We start from the raw sequence: 22017 nt of genomic DNA, 5'->3' as shown, positions 1-22017 counted from the left end.
GAGTAACAATTGAAGATACATTTCTTTTTTCTTTTGTGTTCTTTAGTCTGCCCTTTTAGTTTTAATAAATTGAACATTTATATTGCCTGGGTTTTGAGCCCTGGGTGTATTAGGACGAGTGTAGACTTTGTTGATGATTGGAGAACAAAGCCTTTGATTATAAAAATGTGTTTGTTGTTTAAAAAAAAAAATCAGTATTCAGGAATGTGAAAAATGAAATCCCCACAATCTCACCCTCCAGAGATAACTACTGGTAAGGGTTTGGTATTGTCTTCCAGGTTTTTTTTTTTTTAAATGGGTTCAATTTCTTAAAAAACAGAAATAGTGTCATATAGCTAGTGTTCTGTGACCTTTTTTTTTAGCCTAACAATGTCATATCTTGGATGTCTTTCTGTGTCAATATATTTTATTACAAATCTACCACATTTTAAAAACCATCAGATAGTTGGTTTGAAACATCCTTGTATGGCTGGTCTTGGTAATTTATTTAACCAGTCTACCTGTTACTGGACCTTTTGTTTATATCCAGTTTTTCACCATCTCCAGTAAGAACCTGTGTCACTTGTGAACTTCTGGGCTAATAGTCTGTAGGATAAGTTTCAAGGCAGGCAAGTTTTGGGTCAGAATTTTATTGGCTAGATCCAAATTGCTTCTAGGAAGGCTGTACTGACTTACACTCGTACCAACAATGAATGAGAGTATAGTGTCAGTTTTAAACATTTACTAGTCTGCTAGGTAGGAAATGGTATCTGATTATTAATCATTAGCAGTGTTGCAAAATATCCTTTTATTATTGTTGGATGTTGATATGTAAATTGTTTATATCGTCTGCCCATTTTTAGTGGTTTATTTTATGGCTTCTGGATGTAAACCTCTCCAAAATTGCCTTAAGTTTTCTTCTGGTACTTTTATGGTTTCATTTCTTAATACATCAATTTCAATTCATCTGGAAAGTTTTGACCACCCACACTGACAAATAGAACTTCTGGGCTGACTGTTGGCAACCTGCTGCTCTAGCTGGACGAGGTGTTTCTCAGCAGCCGTGCTGAGTAATCAAATAGACTTTTTTGAAAGCTAATTAACATAGCACAAAATTTACCTATTTAAGTGTGTAGTTTATTCAATTTTAGTAAATTTACTGAGTTGTACAGCAGTTTTAGAGTATTTTCCTCACCTCAGTAAGATTCTTCATGCCAATTTGCAGTGAACCCCCATTTCCACCTCCTCACAACCACTCAACTTTCTGTCTCCATAGATTTGCCTTTTCTGGCCATTTCATAGAAATGGAATCATATAACATGTGGACTTTTGTGCCTAGCATATTCATTTCAAATGGCCTTCAATTCCCTCATTAACACTAAATAAGTTACCCTGTACCGTCTAGGTCATGATCGCCTCTCCTCTCAGGTTATCAGCTAAGGTTTGGGATTGCTTGTTGTTGTTCTTTGTAACTGAACGTGTGTCCTGGGTTAACCTGATGTAACACTCTTTTCCTCTGTGTTAGCAGTGCCATACTCTGCTCTATGTTTATAACCTACCAGCAAACAAAGATGGCAAGAGCATCAGCAACAGGCTCAGACGCCTGTCCGACAACTGTGGTGGGAAAGTACTGAGTATCACAGGCTGCAGTGCAATTCTCCGCTTCATAAACCAAGATAGTGCCGAACGGGCTCAGAAGCGAATGGAAAATGAAGATGTCTTTGGCAATAGGATCATTGTGTCATTTACTCCAAAGAACAGAGAACTCTGTGCAACAAAGAGTCCAAGTGCAATTGCTGATAAAGTGAAGTCCCCTAAAAAACTTAAGAATCTAAAATTGTGCCTCATCAAAGATGCAAGTGAACAATCTTCCAGTGCCAAAGCCACACCTGGAAAAGGGTCGCAGGCAAATTCTGGATCTGCTACAAAAAATGCAAACGTTAAAAGTTTACAGGTAATTTTGATACCTCTTGCTTTCTGAAGCGTGTGGTAGGTTTGGTTTGTTTCTGTGTTTCCTGTGCTCACGTGCTTTTGGTGCGTCCTTTTTTTATTTCAGTTTTTGATGATAGTCAAAGTCAAGTGTTTTCTGTACAGGGCGTAACACTTCTTGAGTACTTAAATTTTTAAACCCCACTGCAATTGTGTCTTTTAAGGAGCTGTGCCACATGGAGTCCAAGACTGGTAATAGAAACAGTGAGCCTCAGCAAGGTAATATGAGTCTGGCCGCCCCTCCTCACAGTAATTCAAGTGCTGCAGTGCCGACATATAAAAACTCGGGGATGGCAGAATCAGTTTACAAAGGCAATCAGAAGTATGTTAAGTTGCTCTTTTGTCACAGTTGCTTATTTAATGTCAAGGAAAAACAAATGACCTTTTCTCCCTGATTCTTCCCTGTATTAGAAAAGAGAACCTCAGTGCCCGAAGTGTTCCCAGTTCTCCTGTAGAAAGAAAAGATAAAGAGGAGAGTATGTTCCAAGTCAGTTACCCATCTGCTTTTAGCAAGCTGATTGTATCAAGGCAAGTCGGGCCTTTGCTCACATCTCAATCTTGGTCTTCTCGGTAAGTCCAGCTTCTCAGCCTGTGGTGTGGTTATGTGAAATAAGAAAGGATTACTAATTCTCAACAACAACAATAAAATTTAGGAAAAAAAAGGATTACTAAATAGCCTGTTCGTTTAAAAGAAGTCAAGCAATACAGAAGTGCATAAAGTAAAAGATGAGTCCCCCATCCCTCTTCTGCTAGTCCCCTTTTCTCAGGTTACTATAGTTAACATTTAGGGGCAATGCTTCTTACCATTACTGCCTCCTCCATGTGGAAATCTTGGGAAGCAGAGGTCAGAAAAGCCTGTCTTGAAGTTCCTGGGAGGTGCCTGTTTATCTTTGCGATCTCCTCTTTCCTGTGTTGAGGAAGAAGCCCAAACTAAGGCAGACACTGGATATTCTTACTAATAGGGTGATTATAGGAAGCTGTTTGAGAAGTCGGGGTCCCTGTAAACCACTGTAATTATCTATGTAACACTTATTATCTAAGTTTTCTAAACTTATACCAAGTAATTCTCTTAAGACTGGAAAGACAGAAGGAGCCACAGGCCATGTTGTATTCCCATGAGCCCTTTCTGGCATTATGTTTGTTCTCCGTGTTGATGAAGAATCACTGGAGAAAGTGACGTTGGGCTGTAAAATTCCATCCAAAAAGTCACATAACATTGTTTCCTATGTGGAGAAAGGACTTCAATAGAAGAACAAGATTATCTAGTTTTTCAGAGCCAAGTCATTGAAACCCATTGCTGTCGAGTCAATTCTGATGCATAATGACCCTATAGGACAGAGTAGAACTGTCCCATAGGGTTTCCAAGGCTGTAATCTTTATGGAAGCAGACTGCCACATCTTTCTCCTGTGGAGCAGGCTGGTGGGTTTGAACCGCTGACGTTTTAGTTAGTAGCCAAGCACTTATCCTCTGCCCCACCAGGACTCCTTTCAGAGCCCCCTCCTCCCAAAAAAAACGAAACCCGTTGGTGTCGAGTCTATTCCAACTGAAAGTGACCTTATAGGACGGAGTAGACTTGCCCCATACGGCTTCCAAGGAGCACCTGGTAGACTCGAACTGCTGACCTTTTGGTTAGCAGCCATAACTCTTAACCACTATACCACCAGGGAGCCAAAAAAGAGGTTAAATGATTTAAATTGGTGTTAAAAGCTAATTTCCTAATAATAAATGCCCAAAGTGGTAATTTAATTCATCAAGACTGCCTGTAATTTTTGCCTTTAAATAATCCAGTGAAAGAATATTTAGTTACTAAACAGTTTGCTGGTTCTTAATAAGGGATCAACAGGTAGTATTCGACTGATAGGTACTTTGGCCAATAAGTATAAATCAGTGTATTTTTAAGATAAAAACACATTTGAAAACCAAGTGTTTGGTTTGGTTGTGTTGTGGAAAAACTATTTCTCCACATAGCTTCAAACAAAGCCTAAATGATATAACCGATAAATAGAATAAAAATTAAAAAAATAATGATCTCAAAATGTATATTTTAAGCAGGAATGTGTCTCCAAACCTTTTAAACAGAGCGTCCCCACTTGCTTTCAACATTGCAAATTCAAGCAGTGGTGCAGACTGCCCAGACCCATTTGCAAATGGTGCTGACATCCAGATCAGCAACATAGACTACAGATTATCCCGGAAGGAGCTGCAGCAGCTCATGCAGGAAGCCTTTTCCAGGCATGGCAAGGTAACCTTCTTACTCTTGTTCTTGCTTTTGTTTTACCCTTTGATAGAATTTCAGGTTGAGAGAACTTAATTCAACATGGCGTTAACTACAGTCAGGTTGCCGTTGAGTTGATTTCACCTCGTAGTGACCCTACAGGACAGAGTAGAACTGCTGTATAGGGTTCCCAAGGTTGTAATCTTTACAGGAGCAGACTGCCACATCTTTCTCCCATGGGGTGGCTGGTGGGTTCAAATCGTCGACCTTTTAGTTAGCAGCTGAGCACTTAACCACCATGCCACAAGGGCCCTTGACAGTCAGGATATAGGTGTACTAAATGAGTTTAAGCTCTTTCCTTTCTCCCCTGGTCCTCCTGCAGGGGTGCTACAGTTCCAGTGTTTGGGACACAACCTCAGAGAGTAAAAAACCAAGGAGTGAGAAGCACTTGAGATCTTGGGCAAGGATTCAAGTGTCACTTTGGGAAATAAAATACTGATAGGTTTTAGTTAGCTCTGACTGCAAATACAGAAATAAGCTTCTAAAATAATATTGGCTGTTTTTGCTTATTATATCTGATTCAGTTTTTAGGTGCAGTTTGCTAAAAACACACTTTTTACAGATCTATAAAATGGCTATGCCCTAGGTTTTTGCAGGGTCTGGAGAAGACCCCGAACATTCCTCATGCTTCTTGGCCTCTGAGTCTGCCTTGGAGAGCTGTGTGTGTCAGAGGGCACAGGCGGACCAGGCCAGTTTCCCTTCTCTGAAGGTCACCCTCGCCTATCTTGCTTGAGTTCTGGTCAGCAGAAGTGCAGAATGCATACAGGTTCCCCCACGGCAGCCCTGAAGTTCACCAACATGTTTCTTAATGACTCACCTTCTGTTTTAAGATGGCCAGGTTCTGGGGTGACACAGATTTCTGTTTTCCTTGTTACCGCTATAGGTGAAGAGTGTTGAGCTCAGCCCCCATACAGATTATCAACTCAAGGCTGTCGTCCAGATGGAAACCTTACAAGAAGCAATCAGCGCGGTGAATAGCCTCCACAGATACAAAATTGGTGGCAAGAAGATCCTGGTCTCACTTGCCACGGGAGCTACTAATAAATCACTCTCTTTACTGAGGTAAAAAAGGAAAAAACTAAGCCATTTATTTCAGGAAATGAAATAACATTTTGGCCCAGAAACAATTTTGGAAATAATAAAAACAGATTTTATCACACTGCTTTCGCTCTTGTAGTGATTTCATATCCAGTAATGCTTATTCTTAGTGACAGAGTCAGAAATAAGCTATTTGACTCTTGCTCAAGTCATAAGCACAGGTAACCTAACACTCCCGCGAGTTGATTCCGACTCATAGTGACCCTATAGGACAGAATAGAACTGCCCTATAGGATTTCCAAGGCAGTAAATCTTTATGGAAGCAGACTGCCAGATCTTTCTCCTACAGAGCGGTTGGTGGGCTCGAACCACCAACCTTTCAGTTGACAGATAAGTGCTTTAACCACTGTGCCACCAGGGGCTCCTAAGAAGGAAAGATGAAGTATAGCTTAAAGTTGGTAGGCACTTAGCACTAAAATAATACCTTAGATATCCAGAACAGGTTCTAAAAATTGTAGACTTCTATAGTAAAGGTTTATAAGCCTGAAAAGTCTGACATTACCTTCAAATCTCAGTAGAAGATGGATTTGCCTGTAAAAGGTAGAAGTACATAGCTCTAAGCTCTCAGCTCTGCCTTATTCTGAATGTCACATAAACATCTAGCCCCATAAGTCTCCATCACGACTATATTGATCTTTGATCTTAGGAGTCGAGTGGTGATTTTATTCTGTAGTGAGCTTTGATTGTTCTCTGGCTCTCTCTGTTTTGAGAAGAAGGAATAAATAAATCGAGACTTCTCAATACCTGTTTGGATGATCGAGGATTTTTGCTCTGACTTGCTATCCACTATTAATGCTTTGTGAATTTTTTTTTTTTAATTAAAACTGCAAAAAAATTCTTTTAAATATGGGGCTTTTTTCCTTAGAATAAAAATAATGCTCATTGAAGAAAATCTGGAAAGCTCAGAAACATAAAAGAAGCAGAAAAATCATCCATAATCCTGTGGCTCAATGCCAGCCAGCCTTAACAGTTTGGCAGGGTTTTTTTCCCCCTTTGGATGTTTTTTGGTACCTTATTATTTTTTCAAATCATAGTTGAGATCATATTGTATTCAGTTGTGTATCCTCAACTACGAGCATAGCAGGAGACATTCGAACTGTTCTGCCTTTTGCTTTGAATTAGCAACAAGGTGTTCATCCCATGTGAGCAGTCAGTGTCGTTCTGATACACAGGTGTAGAAAGCCCTATGATTTGAGTCTGGGAAAAATCCTAGTGGGTGACTTAATTTCCTTTAATTGGCTTGTCCCTAAGATCCTTTCTTTAATTTTTTTCTGGAAAGTAAATTCTGACATACAGAAACAGGTAAATTTATTTTGCATACACATGGTGTTCATCAGTTTTATGAACTCTGTTTTTAAAATACAGCTTCTAATGTAGGAAGAAAATAGTCTGTTTGCTAATTAATTAAGATTTTGTCTTACAGTGCTGAAACAATGTCTATTCTTCAGGATGCTCCTGCCTGCTGTCTGCCTCTTTTCAAATTTACAGATATCTATGAGAAAAAGTAAGTTAAGCTTATTTTTTCATAAACCCAGTCGGTATTTACTGGTGACTTCTATGCATAAAACTGTAATAGTGACTCCTCAGGAACTTCTGAGAAGTGAGACAAATGTAATTGGGTGTTCAGATTTAAATTTCTATTTTAATACACATTTTAAAAACTTCTTTCATTTTTAGAAAATTTAGAATTTTAGTCCCCAAACCTGTACTTTCATTTTTTCCAGTTGGCTGATTACTTTTACTATTTGTTGAGTGAACATTTTTAAGTAGCTTATAGACTAAGCTCTAGGATGATAGAGACTGGGTCTGGCCTAGTACCACATCTGTAGTGCCTGGCACAGCGTCTGGCACATAGTAGGTGCTCAGCAAGTATTAGTGGAAAGAAAGACTGTGGCACTGTGGAGAATGCAGAGCTAGGCAAGACAGCACCCTGTCCTTGAGGAGCTTGTTGTCTGGAAGGGAAGAGGAGACGTTCACAAATTATATAAAATGAGGAGACTTGTTGTTAAAAGAGGGGATGGGATAGAGACAGTGCTTTGTGGATACAGAGGAGGGAAAGAACAAGGAGCTAGACCACTGTTCTGTGGGTAATGGAAAACCACTGATGTATTTGAGGACCGAGGGGAGGAGAGAGATGTGGTGACCAGAGACGTGCTTCAGGAAGGCTTTTCTCGTAACAGTCGTGTCTGAGATGGTGTGAACAGGAGAGAGAAGGGAGAGTGCTGCACCAGTCCACAGTCTGAAGGTGCTGTCGGAACAGAAGGACTAGATACAACTGACATTTCAAATGCTGCTGTAACAGGAAGTGGTAACTAGTTTTATGTAGTGGTCAAGGTAAAAAGTGTTGATCAGTTTGATCCCCAGTTTTTGCCCTGGATGACTGGGAGGATGGTTGTGTAGTTAAACAGAAATAGGGAAATAAAGCATATTTAGGAGGTACAAGGAGTGTGAGTTTTGGGGGGCCGCTGGAATATCTGAGTAGAGAGTTGGAGTAGGCTGCTGCACATTTGAAGGCTCCCTCAGGAGACAAGTTAGCTCTGAAGATATGCCGGTTATTTGTCTAAAAGTAATCATTAAAGTTATTTGCCTAAAGATGATCATGGAAACAGATAAGATCAAAAGAGAGAGGAGAAGCAGAAGGGCTGGTCTGGAGGCAGGGGAGCCAGCAAGAACCCAAGGTAAATGTGTTATAAGTAGGACATGTAGAAAGAGAGTAGGTCAGGAATGTGAGGATGGGCCGCAGGGCTGAGGAGACTGAGGAAATGGTGTGAGGTTTGGGGATGAGGAGGAGGTCGCTGGTGACTTTAGACTCGTCACTCCAGAGTAGTGTGGATGAAATCCAGGAGAGAAGGGATTGACAGACTGGGTGGTGAAACAGCAGAAGCCACTCCTGAGGGACCACTCTTTGTATTTAAGGGAAGACAAGGGGATACAAGACTGAGGGCAACAGCCTGAGTGAGGGGGAGAGAACAGAAGATTGGGCTCACGGAGGAGAAATCTGACGTGTGTAGGGTCCTGGGAAGGAAGCACTGGATAGGCAATAATAAGAGCAGCTAACATTTATTGAGCACTTACTATGCGCTAAGTCCTGTGCTAAGCCTTGTCCATATATAATCTCATTTAGTCCTCACATTAACCCTGCAAGATAGGGATTATCATCACCCCCATTTTACAGATGGAAAAACTGAAGCCCAGAGAGGTTAAATAACTTGGAGGTTGAGTCAGTATGTGAACTCAAGTCTATCTGCCTCCAGAGCCTGTGCCTTTAAACACCTTAGTATGAAAGATGCAAGTTAGGGGGATGGTTGAGGAGTCAAGCCTGAGATGAAGTTTGACTCACGAGGCTGAGGCTTAAGTGAGGAAAAGGGAGAAGCTGTGGAAAGGAGGTATACCTCTTCTGAGGTTGGGGAGCAGAGATTGTGAGAGAGAACACAGGGAAATTTGGAAGTAAAGGGGAGCGAAGTTGAGCGGCCATTTAAGAAACTCGGGGGAGAGTGGAAGAAAGGAGACAGGGCCAAGCTGGGCCTTGACCAGTGTATTAGGCGAAGCCCAAATGGTGTAATAATCGTGATGGGCAACGAGCCAGAGATGACTCGAAGGATTGCCAAGCATCCTGGTTCGACAGTGATGAGTTTATAGCAGAATTATTCCGGTTTGAGTTTTGAAGGGACAGAGGAACTATTCTTGATATAAGGGAATAACAGAGGTGCTTCTCACTTTACTTGAGTGCAGCCCTTTTCTTAAACAGGATAGGCGTCTTCTGTATAATCAAAGAAAAACGTTCTCTTCGAGTCGATATTTCCCTTTTTTTTTTCTTGCTGTAGGTTTGGACACAAGTTGAATGTGTCAGATTTATATAAATTAACAGACACAGTGGCAATCCGTGAACAGGGAAATGGAAGACTGGTGTGTCTCTTACCCAGTAGCCATGCCCGACAGAGCCCCCTGGGGTCTTCCCAGTCGCACGAGGGCTCATCAGTGAATTGCAGCCCAGTCATATTTGAAGAGTTAGAATATCATGAGCCCGTCTGCCGACAGCATTGTTCCAATAAGGAGTTCAGGTATATCGCCCCATTTCCCTTAGAAATCATCCTTTTGTATAAGGTCGTGGAACATTTGTTAGAATTAATTTGCAAACATTTTAGACAACGGAGCAATGTCACCTCAATATTTTGTTCTCTTTTCTGTAGTGAACATGAATTTGACCCAGACTCTTATAAGATTCCTTTTGTGATTCTCTCTTTGAAGACGTTTGCACCTCAAGTTCATAGTCTTCTCCAGACACATGAGGGCACTGTGCCTTTATTAAGGTGAATCATATCAAAGTCATTGTGAATATAATGCCATAGTTTTCCTTTTTATAGAAACTGCTCTCTCTGCCCACATTTCTCCGCAAGTGTCGTAGAATACTTCGTCCTTCGTTTTTAGCCTTCTGGCAATTAAAGTGTAGCAGTATTCCAACAAGAAAATTTGAGTTTGTGCTAAATTCTAGAAATCTAAACATGAATAGGATAATTTCTTCACAAGGAAGAGATGTATTATAAATGCTATAGTAGAAGTATGCACAATTGCCAGGAGAGTGTGCACAGTCTCAGCTACTTTATCTTGTACATTTCCAAATTAGAGAAAAGTGTTCTTTAAAAATCCATTTAGCCAATAATAGTAATAATAGTAATAATCCATTTAACCACACCATTGGTCATGATGGTAGACTTAATACAAAAGCTATCAGACTAAGTTGCCTTAATACCAGCAATGCATAACCAACTTGGAACCCGGTTGCCTTATTTTTAACCCCCTCTACTGGACAATTGTCTGCAAATTTCTGGTACCATCAGAATGCATCAGAAAGGTAAACACCATCGTGATTGCTTCCCTGGGACCTTGATTTTAATGTTCAAACCCAGGTCATGGGCATTTAAACAAATTATTTGTTTAATGAATATATTAAAATAAAGGCTCCTAATTTTTTTTAAAATAAAGGCTTCTGTTTAGAAGGTGCTTTACTTTTTCATTATTTTAATTAAACACCCCCCACCCCCATTTCAGCTTTCCAGATTGTTATGCTGCAGAGTTTGGTGCCCTAGAAGTGATGCAGGAAAATAGAGGGGGTGTTCCCTTAGAACACCTCATCACCTGTGTTCCAGGTGTAAACATTGCCACAGCACAGAATGGTGTCAAAGTGCTTAAATGGATTCACAACAAGCCCCCACCTCCAAACGCAGGTAGGTGTCAGGCTTTTGGTCTTCCCGAGCCTCACCTCTGCTGTGAGGCAGGGAAGGGGCAGCGCTGTTGCCAGCCTGTGACTATTTTTGGCTAGCATATTGACTATATGGGACATGAGTGTAGAGGTTGAGAAGGAAAGCAACTATTTGGTTTAGTCCACTTGCTCATGATGGAGCTCAAGCATGGGACTGAAATGTTAGTTTCCTTCAGCTGGTGAAGTCATACTTTATGTCTTATGTATGTTCTTTTTCCCCTCATATGTCTAGACCCTTGGCTTCTGCGTTCTAAAAGCCCTGTAGGGAACCCCCAGCTGATCCAGTTCAGTAGGGAAGTGATTGACTTACTGAAGAACCAGCCATCCTGTGTCACGCCAATTAGTAATTTCATCCCATCCTATCACCATCATTTTGCGAAACAGTGCCGAGTATCAGACTATGGCTATTCCAAGTTGATTGAATTATTAGAAGCAGTGCCTCATGTGTTGCAGGTAAGGAATGATCATTATTTCTTTAAAAACAGGAATGTTCCTTCATGGCTTTGACTGCCCTTGCCAAAGAAACAGCATGGCTAGTACCCTAACTCCTAAAAAATCAATTCAGAGCAAAACATCCTGTGAATGCTTTCTTCAAAGTGCAGTAAACATACACAAGGTGGCTTCTCAGTTTTTCAGAAAGCTACAAGTTTCCAACTAAAAAGAATTCCTTGTAAGCTGTGAGGAATATTTTCCTTTAACCTCTGTAGACTGATGTTCTTCCTAGCACAGTTCTCTCCAAAAGTGTTCACTATCACAAGGGAACTGCTGTGAACATCTGTGCATTTGTATGTTGGTGCATATGTGAGAATCAGGGTCTTCACCTTTTTCATAAGTGAGCTGGGAGACTAGTTACTGGGCTAGACTTTAGCATTGGTTCTTAGGAAGTCTGCCTGTTCACTTAAGGCGTCTAACTGAATTGTACCCACTTGTAAAAATTGTCTGGAAAACTTCACCTGTCTTTTAGAGACAAAATTAGTTGCCCAAACTGATAGTATGCATTTCATTTCTGTACTCATGACTATTTGGGACAAGGTGTGCAGGGCAAAAAATAGGGTCCCCGGCACTTGGGCAGTTGTTCATTTTGGCAATCTACATATGTTTTGTTGATTTATATGTGTTTCACACTGCAGATACCATACGTAAAGGGAGTTGTTCTCTGAGGTGGTAGCAGAAGAGAGAGCCATTGACAAAAAAGTGAGGATCTGTCAAAGTCTTAAAAGTTTAATAATCAAAAGTGTTTGATTTGCAGATTCTTGGAATGGGTTCCAAACGTTTGCTGACGCTTACCCACAGGGCCCAGGTGAAGCGCTTTACTCAGGATTTACTAAAACTTCTCAAATCCCAAGCCAGCAAACAGGTCATTGTGAGAGAATTCTCGCAGGCTTATCATTGGTGAGTTGATGAGGGAAAAAAAGTATATATGTATATATGAAAGCAAATATTTTATTTTTTCTTCCCCCAAATTTTAAACGATTATCTAACTTTTCTATTATCTATTTTTTTGGAAAACCTACAAAGTTATTTGAACAAGTGATATTATTCTTTGTCCATTTCCATTTTTAAAACCTAGGTGTTTCTCAAAGGACTGGGATGTCACTGAATATGGTGTTTGTGAGCTGACTGATATCCTGTCAGAGATTCCAGACACAACCATCTGCTTGTCTCAACAAGATAATGAAATGGTAATTTGTATCCCCAAAAGAGGTATGTTGACTTCAGTTTGCCGGACAGCTTTAGTCTGTCTCAGTAGTTATTTTAAAACGAATTTGTTCAGGGGATGCACTTTTCCCTCTCTCTCTGTGGGCCCTGAAGATCCCATGGGAAGCGCAGTTTGACACCAAGAGCTCTACTACGCAGTGGGTCCTAGGTGGGTCAGAGTAGGCCAAGCCATTAGTCAGGAAGAAGAAAAGCACACTAATTTTTCAGAATACGCTCTAAAGAAAACAGGCATAACAGCACTTTGTTAAGATGCCTTCTTTGTCCATCTGTGACTATTTAAGCCACAGGCACCCTTGAGAAGGAAAGAAAGCTCAGATGAATTTTTGTTTTTTCCCCCTTTCCAATTTTAGTAATTCCAGTTGAGGTCTGGGAGATAGGCTAGATAAAAATAAGTCTACCTCCTGTCATGTTCGCCCACTATTATTAATGATGATTCTTAAACCGTGCTCCTGCAGAAAACTGACATCCCAGATTCATGGTATTCCACAACCAAAATTAGTAACGTCAGTCTTCTCCCAGTTCTAATTTAAAAATGAATAGAACCAAAAAAATTTAAGCTTAAGCTTTTTCTCCTTTGTATTTTTGTTAAATCTTTGCTGCCTGATACTCTTCTGCTAAAGATGAAATGAATAAATGAAAAGCATGTGACTATTCAGAAGTGTGATTTCACAGAAATCATTCCTATGCTATTTCAAGTACAGAGACCTGGGTGCCACGTCACTGTCGTGTTTATATAAATGCATACACGCAGGCACTCACACACGTGTGTATATACACAGCGAAGCCTGTGAGAGCTGGAACTCCACGGGACTGCCTTGTTTTTCCAGGTCTTAAAAGTTTTCCCCCTTTGACAGGGTGCAGTCTTACCACTTCTCTATCACTCGTTTTAGTGGAAAATAGTTGAGTTTTTCTTCTCTGGCAGGTTTGCGCCTTACACAGGTTCTGGCTTTTGCAGGTTTTACTGTATATACACACACTCATATTTCTGGGGTTGGGGAGCCGAGGGTTACATATACATGTATTTCATAGTATACCATAACAGTATCATGATTTCTAAGGTATTCTGCTTCTGAATGTGTGTGAGAACCACTTGCAAAGAAAGAAGAGTTATATATGTGTGTTTTAGATGGTATGTTTGGAAGACAAAGTTCTTATCTCCTGTAAACTGTGAATAGGACTCAGTATAGTGTGATATTAAACACAAATGAGTAGCAAAGATTATGATTTATGTTTGTTTTTTAAAGAACGTACCCAGGATGAAATAGAAAGGACAAAACAGTTCTCCAAAGATGTTGTTGATTTGCTGCGTCACCAGCCCCACTTCCGGATGCCCTTTAATAAGTTTATCCCCTCCTACCATCACCACTTTGGCCGGCAGTGCAAGCTCTCATACTATGGGTTTACCAAACTACTTGAACTTTTTGAAGCCATACCTGATATTTTACAAGTGAGTTAAGAAATTCTAATTATATGAGTATTTTTCTGAACAACATGGGGGGAATGTTTTTACTTTCAAGACCTATTTTCCTGGGAAGGTAGGGCATTATGAAAGAGACTGAAAGTCTTGAAATAATCTGATCAGAGAAACTATGTTGTTGGCTCATCACTGTTTTTAGGAAAATGTGTCTTTTTTCTTTACAAAAGAAATAACTTATTTTTCTAATTTGGTTTAGGGTAATGTTGAAAAAAGGGTTAGTTTGATTTCTTAAAATGGCATATTCTTTCTTTAACTCCATACTTTTCAAATCCTGTATGTTGGAGGTGATACCAATGCTAAGCCATTAAACTTTAGCTAAGTTAAACCTTATTTCTGTTGTTGACTCTAATATTATTTTTGAGTCTTAAAAGTGCTTTTTAGTTACTAGTTTCTGTACATTTTCATGCCATTTGATTCCATAAGCAGTCGTAATTTGTCTAATCTGTTTTTCCTCCTCCCTGTGTGTTTTCCAAGGTACTGGAATGTGGGGAAGAAAAAATCCTTACTTTGACAGAGGTAGAAAGGTTCAAAGCTCTAGCTGCCCAGTTTGTTAAACTCCTTCGGTCCCAAAAAGATAACTGCCTTATGATGACAGATCTACTCACAGAATATGCTAAAACTTTTGGCTACACATTTCGTCTCCAAGATTATGATGTCAGTTCAGTTTCGGCTTTAACACAGAAGCTCTGCCATGTTGTAAAGGTAAAGAGAGTTTTTGTTTTTTTCATGGAATAAAACTTGAGGTGGCACAGCTCTCACTGGGACACTTGTGTGTGCTGTAGCATTTCTGCATTTGCTCCTTGTACTGCTTTCTGTTGCTTCACGCCCTGCTTTGCCTGTCATTGGTAATACTAGTAAGGTAATACAGCACGACTTAAGTTTGGCAGTTTAGAGTTTTGATCTTGTTTTTGTGTGTCTGTTAGCAACCTTGCCAAAGTCATGCTTTTTTGAACTGATGAGGTCACTTCATCAGAGTGTTTACTCTCAGCTGCCTCAATCTCAGCACTGCTGGCCTGCATTTGGGTCCTTTCAAACAGATCTTTGTCTCCTAAATTTTGGGAGTTTTTGGTAATCACAGATCTCTTCTCTCCAGATTGTGACTCAATTAAGTAGATTTAGAGCAAGCTAGGGCTCAGAATTGCCTTTGTTGTTGGTAGAGCTGTATTAGAGAGGGTAGCTTCCCCTTCTTCTCTGCCGTGGACTGAACTGACCCTCCCATCGTAGGCAGAGCAGCTGGACCAGTTTCAGGCCTCCTCCACAGGGCCAGGAAATCCCACTACACAGAGGAAGGAATGGAAAGGAAAACAGGCAGTGGTGGCACCCCGAGTCAGGTCTGGAAGCAGTCTGGTTATATCCTGGTCAGAGGAGGAAGAGCCTTCACAGGAGACAGGAGGAGCTGCCAGAGAGGGAGGAAGAACACTAGCAGAGTGTTATGTCCCCGAAACCACGGAAGAGAGCTGGTCAGCAGTCACCTGCTGCTCAGAGGGAAGTGAGATAGGACTGACTTGACCTTTGACTTCAGCTAAGTGGAGATAATTAGCCAAAGACTTTGATGAGTAAGGGTGAGTGACTAGGAAGCTGGGTATGAACAACAGAGATGGAAGAAGATGAGCAAGGCCTCAGCATGCAACCGTGGCTGCCCACCAGAATCTTCCACGGAGCTTCTGGGAAACACTGATGCCTGGACTTCACCACTGCCTCCAAGATTCTTATGTAATTAGTCTAAATGTGCTCTGAGAAGTGGCATTTTTAAAAAGTTTCCCTAGTAACTTTAATGTGCATCCAGGGTTGAGAATCAAGAGAGGTAGCTAAGTAGCATCAAAGGAGCAGGTTTTTCTTTTTTCCTCTTTAAAAGACTGGAGTAGCAGTGATGATCTGCACATCTAAGAAGATGGCTCACTCCCCTAGACTTGTATCTGAGGGTTGATTAAACCCCACTTCTGAGGAGGAAATCTGTAGTCTGAGTCTCCACAAATCCACAATCATGAGACGTTTGTGGTAGAGGGTGGGGGAAGAAAGAGGAGAGCAGGTGGAGTGGGACTCTGCCTACACAGCCTCTGCCTAAGTCCTGCCTTAGCTCTGGACAAAATTCAGGACCAGATAAAGACACACTGAACTTGGGATGGCTCCTCAGGTGCCACCTACCTCTCGGCCTCTTCAGAATCCAAAGCCCCAAATAGTCCGAGCTAGTGATTGCCTAGCCCTTAGTGTGGGCGTTGAGACCTTTGGTCCTGGCAAAAAAACAGGGAAAAACAGGCTCAACAGCAAACATTTGTTTGACTTATCAGAGCCTAACCAGCATGTATTCTGAAGTTCTACCCGTTTAGTGCCAGGAAAGGCTCAATTCACAGATTCGCCCTCCCCCGCCCCACTCAGGGCCTATGTGATTGCTCTGCTCACCTCAGTCACCAGATGCTTGCCTCTTCATGTGGTCCCTAAATGATAACTTGTGTCTTTCTTATAAGGTTTCCCTCTCAGTGCACTTAATCACTTAAGTTCTAAGTCTCCTTGTAGTCAGCAAAATCCCAGCTTTCGGCTAGCGTTGGTGGACCAGAAAAATGCAGCTTGCTCTGTAGTCCAAGTGGGTCTTGTACACCATTCTCCCAGCCCAGACCTTGGGCGAGCAGTGGTGCAGCGGGTTGACCTGCAGCACACCCGCCAGCCCCTTGAGCACAGCAAGCCTGAACTCCTGAGCTGAGCATGGGCCAACAGATGTCAGCTGTCCAGTCTGTCTCCTTCCTGTAGTGGGGAGTGGAAGGAAAGAATGAAGAAATAAAAGAGAGTGGTAGCAGTTTCTTCCACCGTTACTGTCTTAAGAGAGAGGGAACTATTGATGGAAGTGTCTGGTTTATGGACAGAGAGAAGGAACAGTTTCTGCTCCAGTCTCATCTGAAGTATTATTGATTGTTGTGTCCCAAAGAAGCTAAAAGCAAGCCCACTCACTCGTACTTCGGTTTAAGAGAAAGAATTGGAGATTTTCCCTTTACTGGCCTCATTAAACAAAATGAAAATAGCTGAGCTGGGTATGACCTAGGTTGTTTCTTTTGAGTTCTGAAAAGTTTGAATTCTTATTTTCCCCAGGTTGCTGATATGGAATCTGGCAAACAGATTCAGCTGATCAACCGAAAGTCTCTACGATCTCTCACTGCCCAACTGCTGGTGTTGTTGATGTCTTGGGAAGGAACCACCTTCCTCTCTGTTGATGCGCTCAGGAGACATTACGAAAGCACCCACAGTGCTCCTCTCAACCCCTGTGAATATGGATTCATGACCCTGACCGAACTCCTGAAGAGTCTGCCTTACTTAGTTGAGGTACATGTGCTCATGGTTCTCTAGAACCTTCGTAATGGAAACCGCCGAATTGGGTATTTCTGATATTCGAGTGTGTAGAGGTAGAAGGGTCCTTGGAGATCACTGAAACCAGCTGGCCATTTTATAGATGAATAAACTGAGGCATAGGGAGGCGAAGGAACCCTGCCCAGATGAGTGACAGCCAGGACTAAAGCTCTGCTCTCCTGACGGGCTAGGGTGCTCTTGTCCTGCATTGGGGTGGAGTTTGCTGTCTTTATATCTTTCTGAATTAGAGGCTTTTGTGGTGGGTTTTTTTTTTTTTCCCCCTTGTTCTTTTGTTGTGTTTTTAAAGAATGCTAATGCCGTTGTCCTGCGTGACTGTATTCCTTAGAAAGCCAGTTAGGGAGATGAGGTGTGATGGCCTTGGTTGACTTTCTACCTTTTTACTCTTGGCTGGAGGCCTTCACTTCGGGGCGGGGGGAAGGAAGTCACTCACAAAGTTTGTCCTCCTCCTTTTTATTTTGGACCAGGTTTTCACTAATGATAATACAGAGGAATGTGTGAAGCTCACAAATCTGTATTTGTTTGCAAAGAACGTGCGGTCTTTACTTCATACTTACCACTATCAGCAGATTTTCCTGCATGAATTTCCCATGGCCTATGCCAAGTATGTCGGAGAAACACTGCAGCCGAAGTCATATGGCTACAGTAGTGTGGAGGAGCTCTTGGGGGCAATTCCTCAGGTGAGTGTTTTTCTGTGCTTCCTGAGGAGTGTCTTCCTGTAGAGTGCCCGGCTAAGTCTGCCGGAATAATAAGATGGAATCCTAATAAATAAAATAATAGTAATGAGGTGGTGGCAGGCTTTGAACTGATACTTTTAAAACCTACTGTTGGCATGAAATAAATGATCTTCATTTTTCTCACTCGTTCTGTAACTTTTGTTAAACTCCTGTGTGCCAGGTGAATAAGCCACAGGCCCTGCCTTTAGAAAGATGTCAGGTAACAGGAGAGTCAGGACAGAGACAGCTGCCGACAGACAAGGTGTTCAGTGCAGCGGTGCCAGGAGCCCTCTGTGCTCAGTGGGTGGGTTGACTTGAGGTAGGACATGAGCAGTCCCTGAGCAGTAAAGGGTGTGTAGAGGTCAACCAGGTGACCAAGAGGGGAATGGGCACCCCAGGTAGAGGGGACAGCGTGAGCAAATGCAGAGCAGTGAGAAGTGGCATCGGGTATTTGGGAATTAGAAACCATGCTGGAGCCCCCCGGTGAAGTCCGAGCTATACTGTGGAGGGCCTTGCTCCTCCAGGTGAGGAGTGGAGACCCTGCAGTGGAAAGAGCAGGAGCATGTCTTAGGTTTGCACTGCACACAGGTAGAGCTGAGAGAAGCGGCGTGGAGGAGGGAGCTTGGTTAGAATCCCGCTCATTGCAGAGGCCCAGGTGAGAGTTACGAAGGGATTGAGACAGAATGAAAGCAGTAGTTGAAGGAAGTAGTAGGGACCCATGTGGAGCATGCTTGGGTGCTGAGATCTGTGGGACTCGGTGACGGATTGCTTGTGGGGAGAGCTGGGAGCCAGGGGCCTCTGCTGCCTGTCTAACTTGGCCGAGGAGATGGAGAGCAGCACCATTGAGTGCATTATGATAATGGTTTAGTTGAGGGGTCTGCTGATCTCTTAATGCTCTCAGAGTGTGTTTAGTTTCAGGCAAAACTGGTAAGAGCTATCATGCGAGAAGTATCCTGATTTGTATGCCAGAACTGGTGTTTGGAGATGGTCTTTTTGAGTTATCAAGAGTAATTCTAATGGTTTTTAGTCTGCACAGCTTTTTATAAGGTGCATGTTTCTGTCACTTCTGTTACGTAAAAGCTAAACAAAGAGTATAGAGACATTTTTCTTGCCATTAATCCTAAATTCTAGTATGTTTAAGGCAGGCCCAGTAGGTCACGTGCTTCCTGAATTTTAGGGACTATTTTCCCTCCTTTTCCATTGCTTAACTAGTCGTTGTCTTGTGTGCAGGTGGTCTGGATAAAAGGACATGGTCACAAGAGAATTGTAGTGTTAAAAAATGACATGAAAAGTAAGTAAGCACCCCCCAACCCCTCTTAAAAACCCTGGTTCTGGCTGACGTTTCTCTCTCATGGTGCTTTTTGTCCTGTAGGTCGTCTGAGTTCACTTGGGCTTTCCCCTGCCAATCATGAAAGTCGGCTCTCAGATAATGAGCGGATCCTGGAGGTGCCGGAATCTCCCACAGCCTCGAAACTCAGCCTTGGAGTGGGTAGCAGTGGTAAGAGAAGAGAAATACAGCAAAACTTGTGAAATTCTAGGAGATATACTTGAAGCAGGGTTGGGGGAAGGGGCAAATGACAGCAACGGACCATTTTCATTAATTAAATATTCATACATTTTCAAAACACTTTTGGTGTTAGGTTAATAACAGAGAAAAAAACATTTGATAGCCTTTCATGGTTGACTAGTTAAGGTCCTTAAGAGATGTTGGCACCCCAGTTATGACAGTGTCAGCCCAATTGAGGACATCCCTGGGAAAGACTTGAGATATATACAGTGAAACTTGTGAGAGCTGGAACTCACCAGGACTGCCTTGTTTTCCAGGTCTTGCAAGTTTTCCACCTTTGACAGGATGCAGTCTTGCCACTTTTCTATTGCTCCTTTTAGTGGAAAACATTTGAATTTTCCTTTTCTGACAGGTTTCTGCCTTACACAGGTTCCGGCTTTCTCAGGTTTTTCTGTATATATATGTGCGTGTATGTATATATATGTGTATATCTGTATATGTTATTAGGTGCTGTCAAGTTGGTTCTGACTCAGTGACCCTGTGTACAACAGAATGAGACACTGCCCAGTCCTGCGCCATCCTCACAATCGTTTTACTTGAGCCCGTTGTTGCAGCTACTTTGTCAATCCATGTCATCAAGTGTCTTCCTCTTTTTTGCTGACCCTCTACTTTACCAAGCATGATGTCCTTGTCCAGGGACTGGTCCTTCTTGATAACATGTCCAAAGTATGTTTCCCCATCCTGGCCATATTTGTATGTATGTGTGTGTATATATATATACATATATATACACACATACATATTTTTAAATTTTATTGTGGTAAAATATAACAAAATTTTCCATTTTAACCATTTTTAGGTATACAATTCAGTGACATTAATTACACTCACCATGTTGTTCAACCATTACCACTATTTCCAAAACTTTGCCATCACCCCAAACAGAAACTCAGTACCCTTTAAAGGAATAACTCCCATTCTTCCCTGCCCCAGGCCCTGGCAACCTCTAATCTACTTTGATCTCTATGCGCTTGCCTATTCCAGATATTTCATATAAGTCACATCATACAGTATTTGTCTTTTTGTGGGAAAGACTTGATGTTAATGTATTAATATTACTCAAAATAAAATTGAGACATAGATTTTATGTAGAACCATTTCTATAATAGATACAAATGAACTTCCTTGAATTTTATAGCTCTTTTAACTTTATCAAAGGACTTTTGAGTCTGCTGTTACATATGAGAATTTTATGTTCACACAACTCTGCAAGATAGAAGTGTTATGTTCTCTATGTTTGCACGATAACTCCGTTATACAGCCCTTTGCACATTATAAAGCATCTCAGTGTAAATCATCTCCTTAGGCCTCATCACCACAACCTTGAGCACTAGTTCTCTCTAGTCTATCAATGAGGAGCTGCAGTTCCAGGAGGTTTTCTAGCTCACCCAAGATGGCACAGCTACGAAGTGACGGAATCAGGCCCCAAGTCTTCTAATTCTGAGCTTTGCTTTTTTACTACTATATACTGTTTCTGGTTTTTTTCTTTCCCTACTTTGGAAGCTGACTGTGGAACCCTTTTTTCTCGACTGGGGCCTCTTAAGGGACTGGTGCTTCTGAAAACAAATTGGGAGATACTAGCTTGTGGCATTTTATTTACCAAAGAATTATCCAGATCTTTCCGTTAATGGATTTTTTTTTTTTTTTTTTTTTAACTTTCAATCTTCCTGACTTTTTTTTAGTAGTTAAGAGTTTGGCTGCTAACCAAAAGGTCGGCAGTTTGAATCCACCAGGCACTCCTTGGAAACGCTACGGGGCAGTTCTCTGTCCTATAAGGTCACTGTGAGTCGGAATCGACTCAACGGCAATGGTTTCGTTTTGGTTTGGTTGGTAGAAACATACATAACAAGACATTTGCCATTTGCACATTTATTATGTGTATAATTCAGTGACATTAATCATGCTCTTGTTGTGCAACCATCAGCACTACCCATTGCCAAATTACTCCCTTACCATTAACAGAAGCTCAGTGCCCCCATTAAGTAATAATTCCCACTCCCTCCCATCCCTGCTGACTGCTGATAACTTTGGTCTCTGTGCATTTGCTTATTCTAGATACTTCATGTAAGTGAGATCATACCACTGTCTTCTGTGACTGACTTATTTCAGCATGTTTTCGAGCTCTTCTTGGCCTTTTTAATTGTTGTTGTTGATAGGTGCCGTCGAATCGGTTACGACTCATAGCGACCCTACGTACAACAGAACGAAACACTGCCGGTCCTGTGTCATCCTCACAGTCGTTGGTATGCTTGAGTCCATTGGTGCAGCCACTGTCAGTCCATCTCGTTGAGGGTCTTCTTCTTTTTCAGTGACCCTCTACTTCACCAAGTATGATGTCCTCCTTCAGGGACTGGTCCCTCCTGATAATATGTCCTAAGTATGTGAGATGTAGTCTCACTGTTCTTGCTTCTAAGGAGCACTCTGGTTGTACTTCTTCGAGATAGATTTGTTCATTCTTTTGGCAGTCCATGGTATATTCAATATTCTCCACCAGCACCACAGTTCAAAGGTGTCAGTTCTTTTTCAGTCTTCCTTAGCCATCGTCCAGCTTTCACATGCGTAGGAGACGATTGAAAACACCA

General features: G+C 41.7%; 1 protein-coding gene across 8 annotated transcripts in view; it reads left to right on the top strand.

Annotated features, from left to right (window-relative positions):
* MARF1 (meiosis regulator and mRNA stability factor 1) overlaps positions 1-22017 on the top strand; it is a 41757-nt gene that overhangs the window by 12576 nt on the left and 7164 nt on the right. For 2 of the 8 annotated variants that reach the window (XM_023728489.1, XM_023728491.1), the window contains 18 exons: positions 1505-1933; positions 2133-2290; positions 2380-2538; positions 4019-4211; positions 5128-5306; positions 6766-6846; positions 9167-9403; positions 9533-9652; positions 10392-10567; positions 10835-11055; positions 11852-11994; positions 12173-12306; positions 13566-13768; positions 14273-14500; positions 16880-17110; positions 17620-17832; positions 19099-19159; positions 19241-19366. In XM_023728489.1, coding sequence (XP_023584257.1) covers positions 1505-1933; positions 2133-2290; positions 2380-2538; positions 4019-4211; positions 5128-5306; positions 6766-6846; positions 9167-9403; positions 9533-9652; positions 10392-10567; positions 10835-11055; positions 11852-11994; positions 12173-12306; positions 13566-13768; positions 14273-14500; positions 16880-17110; positions 17620-17832; positions 19099-19159; positions 19241-19366 — 3292 coding nt within the window. The remainder of the gene's footprint in view (positions 1-1504; positions 1934-2132; positions 2291-2379; positions 2539-4018; positions 4212-5127; positions 5307-6765; positions 6847-9166; positions 9404-9532; positions 9653-10391; positions 10568-10834; positions 11056-11851; positions 11995-12172; positions 12307-13565; positions 13769-14272; positions 14501-16879; positions 17111-17619; positions 17833-19098; positions 19160-19240; positions 19367-22017) is intronic. The other 6 variants (XM_023728493.1, XM_023728492.1, XM_012554633.2 and 3 more) reach the window with 6 other exon arrangements.

Source organism: Trichechus manatus, unplaced genomic scaffold (genome assembly GCF_000243295.1).
Source record: "Trichechus manatus latirostris isolate Lorelei unplaced genomic scaffold, TriManLat1.0 scaffold00024, whole genome shotgun sequence".
Lineage (NCBI taxonomy): Eukaryota > Metazoa > Chordata > Mammalia > Sirenia > Trichechidae > Trichechus > Trichechus manatus.
The sequence above is the reverse complement of the archived record's forward strand: the minus strand, read 5'-3'. Positions and strand labels throughout refer to the sequence as shown.